Source organism: Pollachius pollachius, assembly GCF_949987615.1.
Source record: "Pollachius pollachius genome assembly, chromosome: 7".
Taxonomy (NCBI): domain Eukaryota; kingdom Metazoa; phylum Chordata; class Actinopteri; order Gadiformes; family Gadidae; genus Pollachius; species Pollachius pollachius.
In genome coordinates, this window is record NC_136940.1 from 27150224 (window position 1) to 27167421 (window position 17198).

Genomic DNA, 17198 nt, shown 5'->3' on the forward strand with positions numbered 1-17198 from the left:
ATGTGCCGCCCGCTTCCTCGAGATGGGTGCAAGTATAAATAAATACATATCAAAATGGTCAGCATCACATTCTTGGGCTGCGTCTGTAGCGGGCTCTTTGAGCCCTCCAGTATGGGCTGTTTATGTAACAGGGGGACATGTGGGGAAGATGTTACTCACTTCTGGATACACAAGCAGCTCATTCAGAGGAGCCGCATCTCAGAAACACTTCCTGACTTAACCTCGAGAGCGGATGAAACCTTTTAATAGAAATACAATGAGGGATACAGCTGGCTGGTCCATGCAGTGTTTACCACCGTGTGTTTGACAGAGAAAGTCTTCATAAGACCGACCTGAGACCCCGATGTAGACCCCCCCCAGAGAGATTCTTCTCATCTCACCTGCACCAGCGCCCCCCCTCCCTCCAGGGTGTTCGTATGAGGGGGGGGTCAGTCTGGTGCCCCCTGCCCCCCCTCCCTCCAGGGTGTTCGTATGAGGGGGGGGTCTGACCCTCCAGGCCTCCACCGCCGGCCCACAGCCGCGACGCGCCCCCCTTTTCCTGGGGGTCCTCCACAGAGCCGCCTCCTCTGTTCTTCATTGAGCTGGGAGTCGTCTCTCTCTCTTTCTTGTTTTAACGGCTTTCTCTCGCCCATGTTTTTAATAAAGGGCAGTATAAAACATTTCCCTCCTCTGGCAAAAACCAACAACCTAAAACCACTTTGTTTTATGCTGAGATTTCTGTTTGTTTCAGAGAGCGTGAAGGGAAATCAGATCCAGGCGCTGGTCTGGCTGGGAGGGGCCTGTAGAGGTGGAGACGGAGAGGTCGAACGAGGCCAGAGACGAGTGGGAAAGCTAGTGTCTAACAGGCAAGGTCTAATGCAGGTCTCTTCCCCCTCTCTCCGTCTCTGTAGGCTGCTGTGAGGAATCCCTGACCCAACATGGCCTTCTTCCAGAACCACTTCTGGGTGAGTGTCACTGTGAGCCAATGAACCAGATAACCAAAAGGTTTCAGGCCTCATGGATTCACACACTTGTTATGGTTTTCATCTAATCCGCAAGCAAAACAATGTGTATTAAAATAATAACAGAAAATGCGGCAAAGGCTAATGCCAAGTCATATATGCCCTGTGTATCATTGTAACATGGACGAGGGCTGGGGTGCACACACACACACACACACACACACACACACACACACACACACACACACACACACACACACACACACACACACACACACACACACACACACACACACACACACACACACACACACACACACACACACACCCCCCTATGTGTGTGCAGGTACTGTAGAGCTATTTCAGGTGTGCCCTAGTTATATTTGCCCTGTCTCATCAGACGGGGGGCGTACCCCCTCTGCTGCCTCCCTAAACATTCAGACTTATTTTTCTAAACGGGATAAGGACCTCAGTCCGAGCCTGTTTGGTGGTGGTCTGGTGGTTACCATTCCATTAGCTGGATCTAGTCGTTATTGGATAATGCTAACTATTGGTTGGGGAAAAGGTTTGTCTTGCCAGGAGTCGGAGTGCTCTGTATGATTTTGTGGCTTTCCTCCTTATTATTATGTGGGCAGCACCGTTCTGTCATGTGAGTGGGTTAGTTGAAACGCTCAGGTAAACACAAAGTGCAGGTTTGGTTGTCCAGATGAAAGCAACAAGACCAAAGGTGTTCCGTAGATGGAGGAGGCAATATGGCAGCGCTGTGTAAGAGATGTTTAAATGAAGAACGTTAACATGCTCCCCCTATATAGAATGTCTTAGTGTTCCCCCTATATAGAAAGTCTTAGTGTTCCCCCTATATAGAATGTCTTAGTGTTCCGCCTATATAGAATGTCTTAGTGTTCCCCCTATATAGAATGTCTTAGTGTTCCCCCTATATAGAATGTCTTAGTGTTCCCCCTATATAGAATGTCTCTGTGTTTTCTGTATAGAATGTGTCTGTGTTCCCCCTATATGGTGTAGTACTGTATTACTGATAACGAAAGCGCGTTGTTTAAGTACCTTTTTAGGAATGGACACTAAAAGCAAAGCGACAGCTCTTGGTTAAGCTCAACACAAGCTTGCGTCCTAGATCATAAGAGCCTTTAATCATTGTTGAGCTCTCAAGAGCCTTGAACAGTATTTAAGGAAAGCATTGTTTTATCTGATTAATTAATTTATTTTAAACGCACACGCACATTTAACATCTTAACTTGTCTCTACTTGTTGATTTATTCCTTCTTGTTGCCATTCTGCGTGGTGCTCGTGGGCTCCTGCCTGGAGGCCTGCACTCTGCTGGGTAGTGACCTCGGGCCAGACGGCGCTGGGCAGATGGGGCTGTTGGTCCCTAAAGGTGCAGGGACCGGCCGTCTAACTGGTGGTTTGAGGCAGGGACCGGCCGTCCAACTGGTGGTTTGAGGCAGGGACCGGCCGTCCAACTGGTGGTTTGAGGCAGGGACCGGCCGTCCAACTGGTGGTTTGAGGCAGGGACCGGCCGTCCAACTGGTGGTTTGAGGCAGGGACCGGCCGTCCAACTGGTGGTTTGAGGCAGGGACCGGCCGTCCAACTGGTGGTTTGAGGCAGGGACCGGCCGTCCAACTGGTGGTTTGAGGCAGGGACCGGCCGTCCAACTGGTGGTTTGAGGCAGGGACTTTTGGGCCGACTCTTTATCTATTTTGATGAGTGGTGGACAGAATCGGCCCTGCTGAGGCAGTAGGACTGGGTGGGGGGGGCTCCAGAGGCAGTATGACTGGGTGGGGGGGGCTCCAGAGGCAGTATGACTGGGTGGGGGGGGCTCCAGAGGCAGTAGGACTGGGTGGGGGGGGGCTCCAGAGGCAGTATGACTGGGTGGGGGGGGGGCTGTGCCCTCTGTGCCTCCAGGCCGCTGCCCCGTCAGCGCGGAGCGTGCTGACTCAGCCCTGATTCCCCCTGGCCCCCCTGAACAGGCCCCATGCTGGGGGTCCTGGCCCCCCTGAACAGGCCCCATGCTGGGGTCCTGGGGTCACCGTGCCGTACAGCAGGGATTAGTAACTACAGATCGGCATTGTATTTCAGATCAAGCAATTACCCTCATAAAAGTAGTGTTTTGATGGATGAATTATTGGAAATGTATTTTCCCTAATACATTTATTTGTATTTATGCTGCAGTATAAGCAAATTGGTATAACTTTTTTTTAGTAAAAACAATTATTAGGTCCTGAAACCATCCTCCTTCTCCCCATCATTCTCTGTAAGGTCATGAGTCTGTGTCCTCCGATGGACCGAGCTGGTTGGTTCGTGTTGTGGCCCCGTGTGTGTGTGTCCTCCGATGGACCGAGCTGGTTGGTTCGTGTTGTGGCCCCGTGTGTGTGTGTCCTCCGATGGACCGAGCTGGTTGGTTGGTGTTGTGGCCCCGTGTGTGTGTCCTCCGATGGACCGAGCTGGTTGGTTGGTGTTGTGGCCCCGTGTGTGTGTGTCCTCCGATGGACCGAGCTGGTTGGTTCGTGTTGTGGCCCCGTGTGTGTGTCCTCCGATGGACCGAGCTGGTTGGTTGGTGTTGTGGCCCCGTGTGTGTGTGTCCTCCGATGGACCGAGCTGGTTGGTTGGTGTTGTGGCCCCGTGTGTGTGTGTCCTCCGATGGACCGAGCTGGTTGGTTCGTGTTGTGGCCCCGTGTGTGTGTGTCCTCCGATGGACCGAGCTGGTTGGTTCGTGTTGTGGCCCCGTGTGTGTGTGTCCTCCGATGGACCGAGCTGGTTGGTTCGTGTTGTGGCCCCGTGTGTGTGTGTCCTCCGATGGACCGAGCTGGTTGGTTGGTGTTGTGGCCTCGTGTGTGTGTGTCCTCCGATGGACCGAGCTGGTTGGTTCGTGTTGTGGCCCCGTGTGTGTGTGTCCTCCGATGGACCGAGCTGGTTGGTTCGTGTTGTGGCCCCGTGTGTGTGTGTCCTCCGATGGACCGAGCTGGTTGGTTGGTGTTGTGGCCCCGTGTGTGTGACGGGGAAACGCCTGACCGCTGCTCCACCTTACAACAGGGGATATCCCCCGTCACCAGATTCTCTTTCATACAATGGCGGAGCATTCAGCCAGCTGCTGGGACCGGTGGCTGCAGCACCACCCGTACTACTGTAGCCGCCCGGGGGGGCAGCCGCAAGCCCTCGATTTTGTTACCATGGCGATAAACCGAACCGAGCAGCAGCAAAACAGAAGTAATGTTTGGTTCCCAAACACTTCATGGTGGCGCCTCGATGTTGTCGAGTCATGTCTTCCATTAGTGCCGTCAGTCAACCGCGCTGGCTGCTCTGAAACCTTAAGGGAGAGTAAGACACCTCATGACGGCCGTGGCAGATTACTGCCAGAGGGCAACAGACAATTATGGTCATTTAGTGCAGAAGAAGAGCTGTTGGCCAGACAGGCCTGCCCCCTGATTTGAGATGAGCTTTGGTCGCGCTCCGCGTTTAGGCTTGAGAAGGCGACTCAGGCGACCATTAGTACACTTCAAGTGAGGGCAGCTAGTCTGGCTCTGCCTCGGCTATTAAGAAGAAGGATTAACTTGCCAAAGACTATCTGTCTCCGTGTTAATAGCTGTGGGTTTTGTGTAATAACTGTTTATTTAGCGCTGGCCTATGGCCTGTATGAGGGCCTGTCACCGTCCACGCGTCTCTGTTCCTTTGCAGTACAATGGCCCAGCGTGTTGGCTCATCTGTTGTTGTGCTGCTCAGACCTCTGATGATGTCATCACTTCTACTGGCTCCTCATCAACAACATGCCAGCAGGACTCTCAGACCGGCAGCACTGCCCTCTGCTAATGTTATTAACAAGTTAATAACATTAGTTAATAGCAAATGTTAACTCTTGTGGCCGTTGGAACATACAGAGTCATGCGTTCCCAGCCTTGAGAGTGAGCACTGTCCTTTGACACTTTAGTTTATTAGTAAGATGTTTGAGAATCCTTCTGAGAAATGGGTGCATGAACAGCCTTGCATATATTTATATACACACACACACACACACACACACACACACACACACACACACACACACACACACACACACACACACACACACACACACACACACACACACACACACACACACACACACACACACACACACACACACACACGCACACACACGCACACACGCGCGCGCACACACACACCTCCCATCGTGCCTCATATTGTCATGGTAATGCATTCTGCAGAGCGAGACCTGAACAGTCTTGTTAACTGATGAAAAGGCAGAATGGGGGAGTGAATGGGATGGAGGGGGGAGGGGGGGAGGGGGGGAGGGGGGGGGGGGGGGGGGGGGGGGGAGTATCAGACATCCAGGATCCAAGGCCTGTTGATCCAATGTTGGCAGCCCTCTGAGAAGGAGACTGGTGCTGAGTTGGCGGTTCATAATGCAAAGGGTTTGGTTGGATTTGGCTCCATGGACCTACTGGCACTAAGACTCGTGGTTTCCTTTTGGTCTTTTTGTGCTAGCATGGAGGCTGGTCACAGTTCTAGCAAGAGGCTTCTACGCTTGGTCGACAGACGGCTGTACAAAGTTAATTCCTGAATGGTTTCGTTTTCTTGTAATTTTGTTATAGCTGAACTAGAAACTACAAATTTCTGTATTAAAGTCGGCCCATGCTGTGATTTCTTTTCATTGCATAATTTTCACAATGTATTTTCAGCAGCTATCACACATTCTAATACAGGGGGACATATAATGACAGTCGTGGTGTATTTCTCTGATTCACATACTGAGAAATTAAACTGGGGAGACTCAAAGAACCAATGACATGTTTCATAGAAGTCAGCTGACCTCCCTATGACTCGGATAGCGTACCGCCGTCAGATGCAGCACATGTCTGGAAGAAGAGGGCTCTAAGAATACTTTTGGTAATCAAAGTATAGATTATTATATGAGGTCGATATGAATCGAGCGGTCTAACCCTTGGCATTGCGGGTCAACCCTCCCCATGTAAGGAGAGCACTCTTCTCTAAATGGTGACCTAGTTTAAAGTGGACCAATATCACATGGTATCTCCTAATTACATCTTGGAGATTATTTGTGGGTGATATGAAGACTCCACTCACACTATTTGGTTCGGAGTCCCTAAGGGGACATGAGGAGAACACAAGCTACTCTTTGTGGAATATCGCCAGCGGTTTGAGGTAAAACCAAAATTGAACATGAATGAATGATGCTGTGGAGATGCATAACGGAACCACTTCCGGGTCATTGTCTACTGGTTCCTTCTCTGGTTTCACCTGTATGTGTTGCTAAACAAGTCGCTGGTGCCGACAAAGTTAAAGTATTTAAAGTTCTTCAATGTGTCAAATCAAGCTATCTCTAGTTGTTGCCACTGTTAATATCACTGTTCTCTAACAGAATGCAGTTTTCTGAGATCCATCCCCTTTATTAACTTCTCCCTCTGTATCCCTCACATCTCTATCTTATGCTCAGGTCTGTGCTCTGTCCTTTTTCTATGAATACTTCTTTGTCCCTTAAGGGCTTTGTAATTTGTCAGTATTCATCACAATCAGCTCTTTATGAATCTTGTTGCTGAGTGAGATGTACGAGAGGGAGCTGTGAGAATGGAACCAGGCGCCAGTGGAGGATCTGAGAGCTGTGCAATACTTCTGCCTCTTTATTATAAATTACAACATTTTAATAATTTCTAATTCAAATTCAGGTCTACTAGTAGTGATGTCCTCATTTGAGGGACCTTGTGCTCCTGGGGCTGAGGCTAAGAGGAACAGATGTAGTTGATCTGTCAAGTCGGTATTGAATGGTGATTTTCAGCTGGGTCACTCATGACTGAGGCCCGAGTCAGCAGCCTGTCCTGGCCACCCCGCACTTTGCAAGGCAAAGTGTGTGTGTGTGTGTATGTGTGTGTGCCCCCTATTTGCCTGTCCTTAATTGCTTTTATTGAGTTATGTGCAAGTGTGTGTTCACCGAGGCATGTGGTAGTTTGGTCTGCCTCGGTGAATCTCCGTGTTCCGGACTCTGGCGGGGCCTTCGACCGTTCCCCTGCTACCTGCCACCTGGCTGCTCTCGGCCAGCAGAGTATTTAGAGCTCCCCCAGAGCACCCTAACCCTGGACACACGGGGCCACAAAGGGCCCTCTGTGGGCTGAGGGGGGGTGGAGGTCTGAGTGGAGGGGGGGTGGAGGTCTGAGAGGAGGGGGGGTGGAGGTCTGAGAGGATGGGGGGTGGAGGTCTGAGTGGAGGGGGGGTGGAGGTCTGAGAGGAGGAGGGGGGGTGGTGGTCTGAGAGGAGGGGGGGTGGAGGTCTGAGTGGAGGGGGGGTGGAGGTCTGAGAGGAGGGGGGGTGGAGGTCTGAGAGGATGGGGGGTGGAGGTCTGAGAGGAGGGGGGGTGGAGGTCTGAGAGGATGGGGGGTGGAGGTCTGAGAGGATGGGGGGTGGAGGTCTGAGTGGAGGGGGGTGGAGGTCTGAGAGGAGGGGGGGTGGAGGTCTGAGAGAGTTCTGAGTCTTCAGTGTGACACTAGCGTCGAACATCATCAGAACAGAAGGGCGTCGCTGTCAGAATGATCCAATCACTTATGATCATAGATCCAATCACCCCAATGACGGGTCTGATATGAAGTCAAAGAAGAAGGTTCCCCATTGGTTCAGCTTGTTTAAGTTCCCCCCCACTGCCTTACATAGACTTTGTGTTTAGTTATGTATCATAAACCTTACCTTGGGAAAACTCTGCTACATAAATCCTGAGATGTCTTGTGGATTGATTTGCTTTCAGTCTCTAAATGTCATGACGGCTGATGTTTCTGTGAGCTAAATCATAAAGCGTTGAAGACAAAGGTCATTGCTGACTTGTTGTGTGACTTGTGGAATCTATCTATAATTTTTTTTTCCCTGTGTCACTGTATCTCAACCCTTGGAAGGTAAATAAATATAACATATTGTTAAACTATAGTTATTAGTAAAGGTCCATTTGTGTCTAATGGGTCCTGTGTTTGTCTTCTTTCTACAGGGAGAGAAGAACACTGGATTTGATGTTCTTTACCACAACATGAAGCATGGCCAGTTGGCTACCAAGGAACTGGCTGAGTTTGTTCGCGAGAGGTAAAGTTTGATTCTGTGTGATTTGCAGCAGTTATAATTACAATAAAAAAACGTGCATATGAATGCCAGGCCAGTAGGTGGGGATGATGTGCAAACAAATATGTCTTAAACCACAGAAGTACATCAAGAGATTATTTGGCATGAGCAGCAAGAACTATGCTCAAGACACAAGGATTAATATAATATTCAGGATTCCTGAAGTTTGACTTGAGAACTTTAAACCAAATTTCGGTAAACAAACTGTCACTGCCTTCTGATGCCTCCTGTTCTTGTCACCTATGTGCTGAATTCACATCGGTCCTCTAGTGCACACACACAAACGATCACAAACCCACACAAACGCATACGCACACACTACTCCTCCGGCTCTAGTGTGTGGCGGCCTCACCTGGGTCTCGGCTTGGACCGCTGCCACTGCCCCCGGCTCAGAGCTCAGAGCTCACCACACATCAGCTTGTGGCTGATTGTGTCCTTGCTTCCCGCTTGGAAGCAAGGACACAGTAACCGGCTCCAATCTATGGGCTACAGGAAAGTGCTGTGGTAATGTCCCCGTACAGCTGGTGCTTGGAGTGATTTAACGTCTGCCAAACGCTTACCTATCGCCCGGTAGCCACCCCAGAAGAGGGAGCCCTCCTATCAGACGCTTCCACCGCTCTAAGGTCTGCAGTGGGTATTCCTGCAGCATTCCTCACGTCCATTTAAGACCTCGGGTTAGCCATGGACCGAGAAAGTGCCGTCAATAAATTGAGTTGATCGGTCTCTGGAGCGCACACACACACACACACACACACACACACACACACACACACACACACACACACACACACACACACACACACACACACACACACACACACACACACACACACACACACACACACACACACACACACACACACACACTTCAGTTTGTTATGAATAGCTGAATGCACACAATACGTTTGATTGTACAGAACTTACAGAACTCGCTGAAATACACATATGAGCACAATCCCAGACATCACAGGTTGTGCTCATATGTGAACATCCTGGTCCACTCTGAGGGTAAGGAGGAAGGCCGTGGTCCTCGGTGGAGACGCGGCTGTTCACATTGGGGGTGTCGCATAACGCTCCACACTTTTCCAGTCAGGAAAGTGGTCGAGCCATGGTGTCAGCAGCCTGCTGTGCTGATGGATCTCCTACACAGCTACTACCAGGCTCTTATTTCTGTACTTGCTCCCTGTCTGGCGATCTATTGCTCTCACTCAGACCGGCTCTCTGGATCTCGTTGTGGTTCCCTGTCTTTGGGCTCCACTCCCCTGTCCTCTCTCTCAGACAGCGGTGGGAGACGCACAGTGAGGTGTAGTGACTCTGAGACGCACAGTGAGATGTAGTGACTCTGAGACGCACAGTGAGGTGTAGTGACTCTGAGACGCACAGTGAGATGTAGTGACTCTGAGACGCACAGTGAGGTGTAGTGACTCTGAGACGCACAGTGAGATGTAGTGACTCTGAGACGCACAGTGAGGTGTAGTGACTCTGAGACCCTGCAGTGAGATGTAGTGACTCTGAGACCCTGCAGTGAGGTGTAGTGACTCTGAGACGCACAGTGAGGTGTAGTGACTCTGAGACCCTGCAGTGAGGTGTAGTGACTCTGAGACGCACAGTGAGATGTAGTGACTCTGAGACCCTGCAGTGAGGTGTAGTGACTCTGAGACGCACAGTGTGATGTAGTGACTCTGAGACGCACAGTGAGATGTAGTGACTCTGAGACCCTGCAGTGAGATGTAGTGACTCTGAGACCCTGCAGTGAGGTGTGGTGACTCTGAGACCCTGCAGTGAGATGTAGTGACTCTGTGGCTGCAGCATCAGTATCTGATTCCACACGCGTCGGCCTTCATGTCCATTTGGCGTGACGCCACATTTCGCACGGTTGTTTGTTAAATTTTTCCTCCATTGCTGTCGCTGTCTAAAAATGTCAGATCAACATCATGACCTCCCCCATGAAGCCCATCAACCTGAGAGCCAGACTGCAGCCCTGTAGTGGGGGCTCATACTGGTGAGAGTGGGTTTGGCCCAGAAGCCTTCCTCCCCAGGCCCTACAGATGGCTCCTCTAAGTTTAATGCATGGCCTCGTGGAATGAGGCCATTTGCCATTTAACCATGAATCATTGAATTGTTGACCCAATGCTGGACAGAAATCGATCCTTGTTTTGTCTGGCGGCGACGGATGAGGCTCACTGGTGCTGCAGGGTACTGGGGGGTACGGGGAACTGCCCCCCAGGGCGGACTGGGCTGTGTGATCGAGTGTTACTGGAGGAGAGCATTTAAGTCAATAGCCTATTTAGGAGAACTCCCATTTGAAAGAAGGCACAAAACATTACTCTTCTCGTGTGTGTGTGTGTGTGTGTGTGTGTGTGTTCAGGGCTGCCGTCGAGGAGACCTACTCCAAGTCCATGTGCAAGCTGTCGAAGATCGCCAGCAACGGGAGTCCCCAGGGGTGAGCAGAGCGGAGCGGCTCAGTTCATGTATGCAGAAAGAGAGCAGAAAGTTCTCTGCAATAAACTGCAATTCAGCCTGTGTTAGTATTCAAATGGGGGCCAGGAAAGCCTTCATTCATGCTGATGGGTAGTTCCTTATTGAATATTCATGGAGTCATGCATCTCTGATATTGCAGCCTCTAGATTCCAATTCCAAATATCCAACTCTAAATATGTTGTGTTCCATCATTGACAATTTAGTAATTTTCTCGGAGGCAACGGCTTCCTAGTTCTGAAACGCTTGGGTTTACCAAGTAGTCCACAATTGTTCGTTAGTTGGTAAGTTTGTTAGTTAGTGTGTTGTTTGTTGTATCCTCTCTTCTGTAAATGTACACGACCATGACATGTAGTGCACCCTAGCCTGATTCAGTCAGTCTGATTAGGCTGGCTGACCTGCCGTGTGTGTGTGTGTGTGACTGCACTCGCGCTGACTGTGGCTGTTTCAGCCCAAGTCAGCGCAGCTCGGTCATTCTTAGGCCGCATTAAACCGCCCAGGGATCAGACCATGAGCCCGTACCGCGGGGGGGTTCCTCCAGGGGTCAGACCATGAGCCCGTGGCGTGGGGGGGTTCACAGTGATCAGACCATGAGGCCGTACCGTGGGGGGGTTCACAGACTGTCTCTCTCCCAGGACCTTCGCCCCGCTGTGGGACGTGTTCCGGGTGTCGTCGGACAAGCTGGCGCTCTGCCACCTGGAGCTCATGAGGAAGATGAACGACCTGATCCGGGACATCAACAAGTACGGCGAGGAGCAGGGCAAGACCCACCGCAAGGTACAGCTCTAGAGTCCTCCTCCCTCCTCCCTCCTATAGGTACAGGAGCAGTCCTCCTCCTCCCTCCTATAGGTACAGGAGCAGTCCTCCTCCTCCCTCCTCCCTCCTATAGGTACAGGAGCAGTCCTCCTCCTCCATCCTCCCTCCTATAGGTACAGGAGCAGTCCTCCTCCTCCCTCCTATACATGTTTAGGAGGGAGGAGGATGTGCTGCTCCACATGTACAGCACATGTGGAGCAGCATCAGTGAAACATGCGTTCATGTATAACTGAGGCCAGCTACGGTAGAATGAGCCATGCAAACGTCCCCCCCCTGCAAACGTTAATTCAAGCGAGGCTGGTCAACAGCCTCGCTCCCCAAGAGTCTCAGAGAAACCGTCCTCCAGCTGACCGCTTTATACCAAACAGAACTCGCAGCATTCATTTTCTGACAGGTTTTATGAATTAGTCTCAATACTAAACTAGATGTTAGCGGACATAGCAAACTCACTGGATATGTCCCCTTTATCAGGGCAGAAAAGCAAACAAAAAGTAGTTTTTCCATTTACAAACCCTACATCTGTTAGGATGCGGACCTGTATGCAAGTCTTTAACATCAATCTTTATCTTGTGCCACCAGTAGATGGTGCTGTCTCTGCAGTTGGATTTTTTTAATATGTTGACTCTTTAAAGCAGGGGTTCCCAACCTTTTTGTCAGAAGGACCGGCATATTCATAAAAAAATGTGAAGGGCCGGTGGTCAGTTTTAATGCATCATTTTAAGATGCATAATTTTTAACTAAGGATGCGGCTGTTTTTCAAGATGGTTTATGGGTCATATTCACAACAATTATATCAAGGCCCGTTTCTACCGGCGCCCCGGACCCGGTCCTCGGTCCGGCCTCGGACCGGCTCCGGTCCGGCTCCGGTCCGGGTAGCGGGGGTTGAATGGCTGCTTTAAAGACTGTGTGTGGGTAGATTTCTTAATGCATGTGAGGGGGCTTCACATCAAGGACCTGGGAACGGATCCGAGTGCATCAGCAGAGGTTCCCCAGGCAGCTTCACACGGGGCTCTGGAGTACGCTGGTTGCGTACTCCGGTGTGTGCGCATGTGTCTGAGCCTGTGTGTACCAACAGTTGGATATGGATGGATTAATGCAGACCAAAGCATGTGACCATGAATGAGCCGGTGTGTTCCAGACGAAGGAGGAGGTGGTGGGCACCCTGGAGGCGGTGCAGGGCCTGCAGGTGCACAGCGCCCAGCTGCAGAAGGCCAGAGAGGCCTACCAATCCCGCTGCGGGGAGCTGGAGCGCCTTCGGAAGGAGGCCGCGCCGCAGAAGGAGGTGGAGAAGGTGAAGCCCGGCGCAGACTCCTCCCTGTCACAGAACGCTTCTGGTTCTTCCTCTCAGGCTCAGAGGGTGGCGCTGTTACACGTCAATTAAACCCAGGAATTAGGGCAGCTCCATGGGGAAGTACAACCAACAGAGCAAAGTGAGGATATGGAACCCTGGAGAGGGCTCAGTTAATGTACCAGCAGCCCACTGCCTATAGGATGAGCATGGTATGGAATGTCATCTTCATGAGAGGAACCACTTCGTTGGCTTGATACTGGAATCCACGTCTCCCAGCTTCGACGATGACGTGCTGGAGGGAGCCCCCCTGGGGTAGGGGGGGATCTGATGATAGAAGCCAGTACCTTTTGGACTGGAAGAGTCATTCACCAGAACTGCTCTGATCCCCCGCTCTTAGACTGTTGATTCCTCTTAAACGATGGGCCTGTGCTTATTCATAACCTATAATTAGATCTTCTCTGTTAAATACTGAAAAACACTCACTCACTCACTCACTCACTCACTCACTCACTCACTCACTCACCAGCCGTCCAGCGGCGCTCTGAATAGAGCAGGCCTCTGTGCTCGCTGCTCTGGGGGTTCTGCTCTGGGGGTTCTGCTCTGGGGGTTCTGCTCTGGGGGTTCTGCTCTGGGGGTTCTGCTCTGGGGGTTCTGCTCTGGGGGTTCTCAGGCTGGTGGAGCAGGTGGCTGACTCTGATCTGTGCTCGCTAGGCGGAGCTGAAGTCTAAGAAGGCGGCGGAGGCGCTGGCAGTCAGCATCGAGAAGTACAACCGCGTGGGCGCAGAGTTCCAGCAGAAGATGAGCGACTCTGCCCAGGTCAGTGTCTGGAACCAGTTGCAGCCGGTCTGCCCAGGTCAGTGTCTGGAACCAGTTGCAGCCGGTCTGCCCAGGTCAGTGTCTGGAACCAGTTGCTGCCGGTCTGCCCAGGTCAGTGTCTGGAACCAGATGCAGCCGGTTGACTCTGTATCGTTCTCCCCTCCTTCGATCTCTCCTCTATGATAATAACATGTTCCTCTCTGCCGCTCCATATTCCTCAATTTCCATCCATCTCTAAATCGGATTCTCTCGCTACCTTCTATATTTCTTTATCTTTCTCTATAATCACTCTTCAATCTTCATATTTACCAGGTAACCCATCAACCCTGCGACAAACACACACACACGCACACTAGAATTACACATGCCATTCACAACTGCATGACAACACCCCGGCAACCCGCTCATTAACCTGATCATTGCCTAAAGATCTCCATGGTTACCGTCCGCGTCTCCATGGAGATCCTGATGATTGCACCCCTGCCCCCTCCCTAGATCTGTTCATGCCAAAGGATGACAGGCGCCCTTGTGACCAATTATCTTTACCAATAGCTCTGCGCGGTCCGGCCGCCCTCGTTAGGCTGGAGCCACGGCCCAGATGGTGGCTTCAGCCGTTCACAGACGGACCGGCCGCTCCCGCACAGACCCCCCCCACAGACCCCCTTAGCTCAGGCCGAGCGGAGGACGGCTCTGCTGGCGATCAGACGATCAGCCCCCCAGGCGTCCGCCCTCCTTTACGTTTGTCCCTTTCCATTCATCTGGAGAAAGGATTCTTTGCGGCTCATTTGGGGGATTGTGAGTGTGGCAGCTCCCTCTCTCGCTCAGAGACCCACGCACAGAGAGAGAGAGCAGCAGGCTCATTACCAACAGCATATTGTTCTGCCAGCCCAGTGCCCTGCTGGGTAGCCCTGAATCACCAGTACAGTCACCAGTACAATCACCTGTGGGCCAGTGCTGTCGGTCTGGCTGCTGGTCAAAATCAGTGAATATCGTAAAATACATTTTGGAGAGGGACCAAAAAGAAACTACAGCCTTTAAAACGGGAGATTTGTACTGGCACTCAGTGTCTGTCTGTCTGTCTGTCTGTCTATTGTAGAAGTTTCAGGACATCGAGGAGGCCCACCTGCGACAGATGAAGCTGCTGATCAAGGGCTACTCCCACTCAATCGAGGACACCCACGTCCAGGTGGGCCAGGTACGTGGAGAGGGTCGGGGGATCAGGTACAGGGAGGGTCAGGGTCTGCGGTTCATCACCCCCCGTGGGACCGGCTTCCTTCACCCTGAGCGTTCTGGACCTAGTGATGTGTGTGTTGCTTACTTATTGACGCAGCCGTTTCCACACTAAATGAACGGCGTTTCTTCTGATTGTCTTCTCTTGCTCTGCCTGTGATCTCCACAGGCTTTGGGATAGCTTTCGGACTCAGTGTCTCTGTTTGTTTCTCCACTAAATGTTCTGAATAAACGGTGTTTGGGTTCCCCCAGGTCCACGAGGAGTTCAAGCAGAATGTGGAGAACATTGGAACGGACAATCTGCTCCAGAAGTTTGCAGAGCAGAAGGGGACGGGCAAGGAGAGACCAGGTAGAAGGTTCTCCCATGATACACTACACTGGTGTGTGTGTGTGTGTGTTAACCTGCTCTACACTGTAGATGTGCCTATGGTTGCTCTGGGCTGATCCCTTTGTTTAACTCATGGACTGACTGCCCCCCCCCTGCCCCTGCGTCCCTGTTGCCCGGTGCTTCCTGCCCCCCTCCAGCGGTGGTGGGCTTCGAGGAGTACATGCCCGCCCTGGTGGTCGAAGGAGGGAAGAAGAGCCGGGGGAAAGCGTTCCGGATCCCTGGCCTGGGCAAACGGGACAAGGAGCCTGATTCCTCGTGAGTGATCTCTCAGACACCCACTGGGACTCACTGGGACCCACTGGGACTCACTGGGACCCACTGGGACTCACTGGGACCCACTGGGACCCACTGGGACCCACTGGGACTCACTGGGACCCACTGGGACTCACTGGGACTTAATGGGACTCACTGGGACTCACTGGGACTCGGCCGCTCAGACGCTCCCTTCACTCTGCTCTCACACACATGCTCTTTTCTTTGGTTCAGATTTGTTGCCAGTTTATTCCCACACACACACACAAACACACACACACACACACAGGCACAGGCACATACACACACACACACAGGCACACATATACACACACAGGCACACATATACACACACAGGCACACATATACACACACAGGCACACATATACACACACAGGCACACAGGCATGCATGCACAGAGAGGCAGACGTCTTTAAGCCCTGAGACGTTCTGTTAAATCACGGTGCCCTGGTTCCGCTCTTCTCCCGGCTAACCCCTTTGTTTTGTCCCTGAGGAACCAGCTGAGCCGTATCCAAATGATCCTTCTGTTTTTGTTTTGCAGGGATTCGGCCGTAATGGAGGCACTGGTGAGTTCCAGAAAACATCAACAACCATGGAGTTAGTTACCAGCGTCAACAGCCAATAGCCAATCAGAGGCCTGTTCTGTTCTTGCATGTTTACGGATTGCTAGGTGTGAGTTAAGGGGAGGGCTGTCAGGGGGAGGGAGGGAGGGAGGGGGGGGTCAGGTGTGATGGGGAGGGATGGAGCGGGGCGGGGATCAGGTGTGATGGTGATGTAGCGGCGGTGTCGGCTTTCCTTTTGCATTCGGCTCCTTCCAAGAAAGGCTTTTCCAGGTACGTGTTTGATGGGCATGTGTTTGCTAGCAGGACGTCTACGTAAAGGCTTGCGTGAGCTTATCTTAGTCCTTAAGTCACCTTGAAACACGGTCGGAGTAACATGGGATCCTAATCCCAATGTAAGCGGTTGATGTACGAGTGGAAGGGTTTGACGGAGATGCTATGAGCTCACTGTCCTCTAGGTGGTGTTTGCTCTGCTGACCCACCTGTCTGGATCTCCGTCTCCTAATCCTCTCCCCGCCCTAACAGAACTCCCCGCTGGATGTGGACGAGGAAGGCTTTGTGATCCGAGCTGACGACGACCAGAATGATATCCTTTATGAACATGCCTTTGGGCGTCCCAGCTCAGATCTCTTAAAGCGTCCAGTGTGTGGCTGTTCTCTCTGCTGCGCTGCCAGCCCTCCTGTCAGACTATGGCATAGACTTGGTCTGCTGCTTCTTCTTTTCCCCATCGGTTGTACATTAACGGTATATCTGGTATGAACCCAAACAGAGTGTAACCTCTCTACTTGAGAGAACCGCAGTCTGCAGTCCATCCTCAAGAACCCAGGGCTGCCGCCCTCACTGAACCCCAGGGCAACGAGAACCTGCTGCTCTTTAGTTCCCAACATATTCAGTTTTAGTCAAAATGCTCAGAACGGTTCCAAAGGAGGTGAACAGACCCTAATACTGTCACTCACCACACACACACTTAATCACGTTCTCTCTCTCCATCTCCTGCTGCCATACAATATCGTCCATGGCCCTCACGTAACACCTCACATAACTCTTCAGGACATAAATATACTGCTGTATCTGCCACCGGCCCTGTGGCCGACACACACACACACACACACACACACACACACACACACACACACACACACACACACACACACACACACACACACACACACACACACACACACACACACACACACACACACACACACGAGGAGCTGGACCATGTTACATAATAGCGTTCAACCTTGTGCAGTTTGACGAGGGAAGGAGGAAGGTTTCAC

The 17198-nt window shown here is 51.7% G+C and overlaps 1 protein-coding gene across 2 annotated transcripts in view; it reads left to right on the forward strand.

Moving 5' to 3' along the window:
• The window catches only part of fcho1 (FCH and mu domain containing endocytic adaptor 1), a 34453-nt gene that overhangs the window by 6366 nt on the left and 10889 nt on the right, over positions 1-17198 (forward strand). For both annotated transcript variants that reach the window (XM_079739687.1, XM_079739688.1), the window contains exons 2-12: positions 891-944; positions 7939-8030; positions 10435-10509; positions 11180-11321; positions 12499-12651; positions 13363-13467; positions 14564-14662; positions 14950-15046; positions 15223-15340; positions 15900-15924; positions 16444-16504. In XM_079739687.1, coding sequence (XP_079595813.1) covers positions 918-944; positions 7939-8030; positions 10435-10509; positions 11180-11321; positions 12499-12651; positions 13363-13467; positions 14564-14662; positions 14950-15046; positions 15223-15340; positions 15900-15924; positions 16444-16504 — 994 coding nt within the window. In that variant the 5' untranslated portion in view covers positions 891-917. The remainder of the gene's footprint in view (positions 1-890; positions 945-7938; positions 8031-10434; positions 10510-11179; positions 11322-12498; positions 12652-13362; positions 13468-14563; positions 14663-14949; positions 15047-15222; positions 15341-15899; positions 15925-16443; positions 16505-17198) is intronic.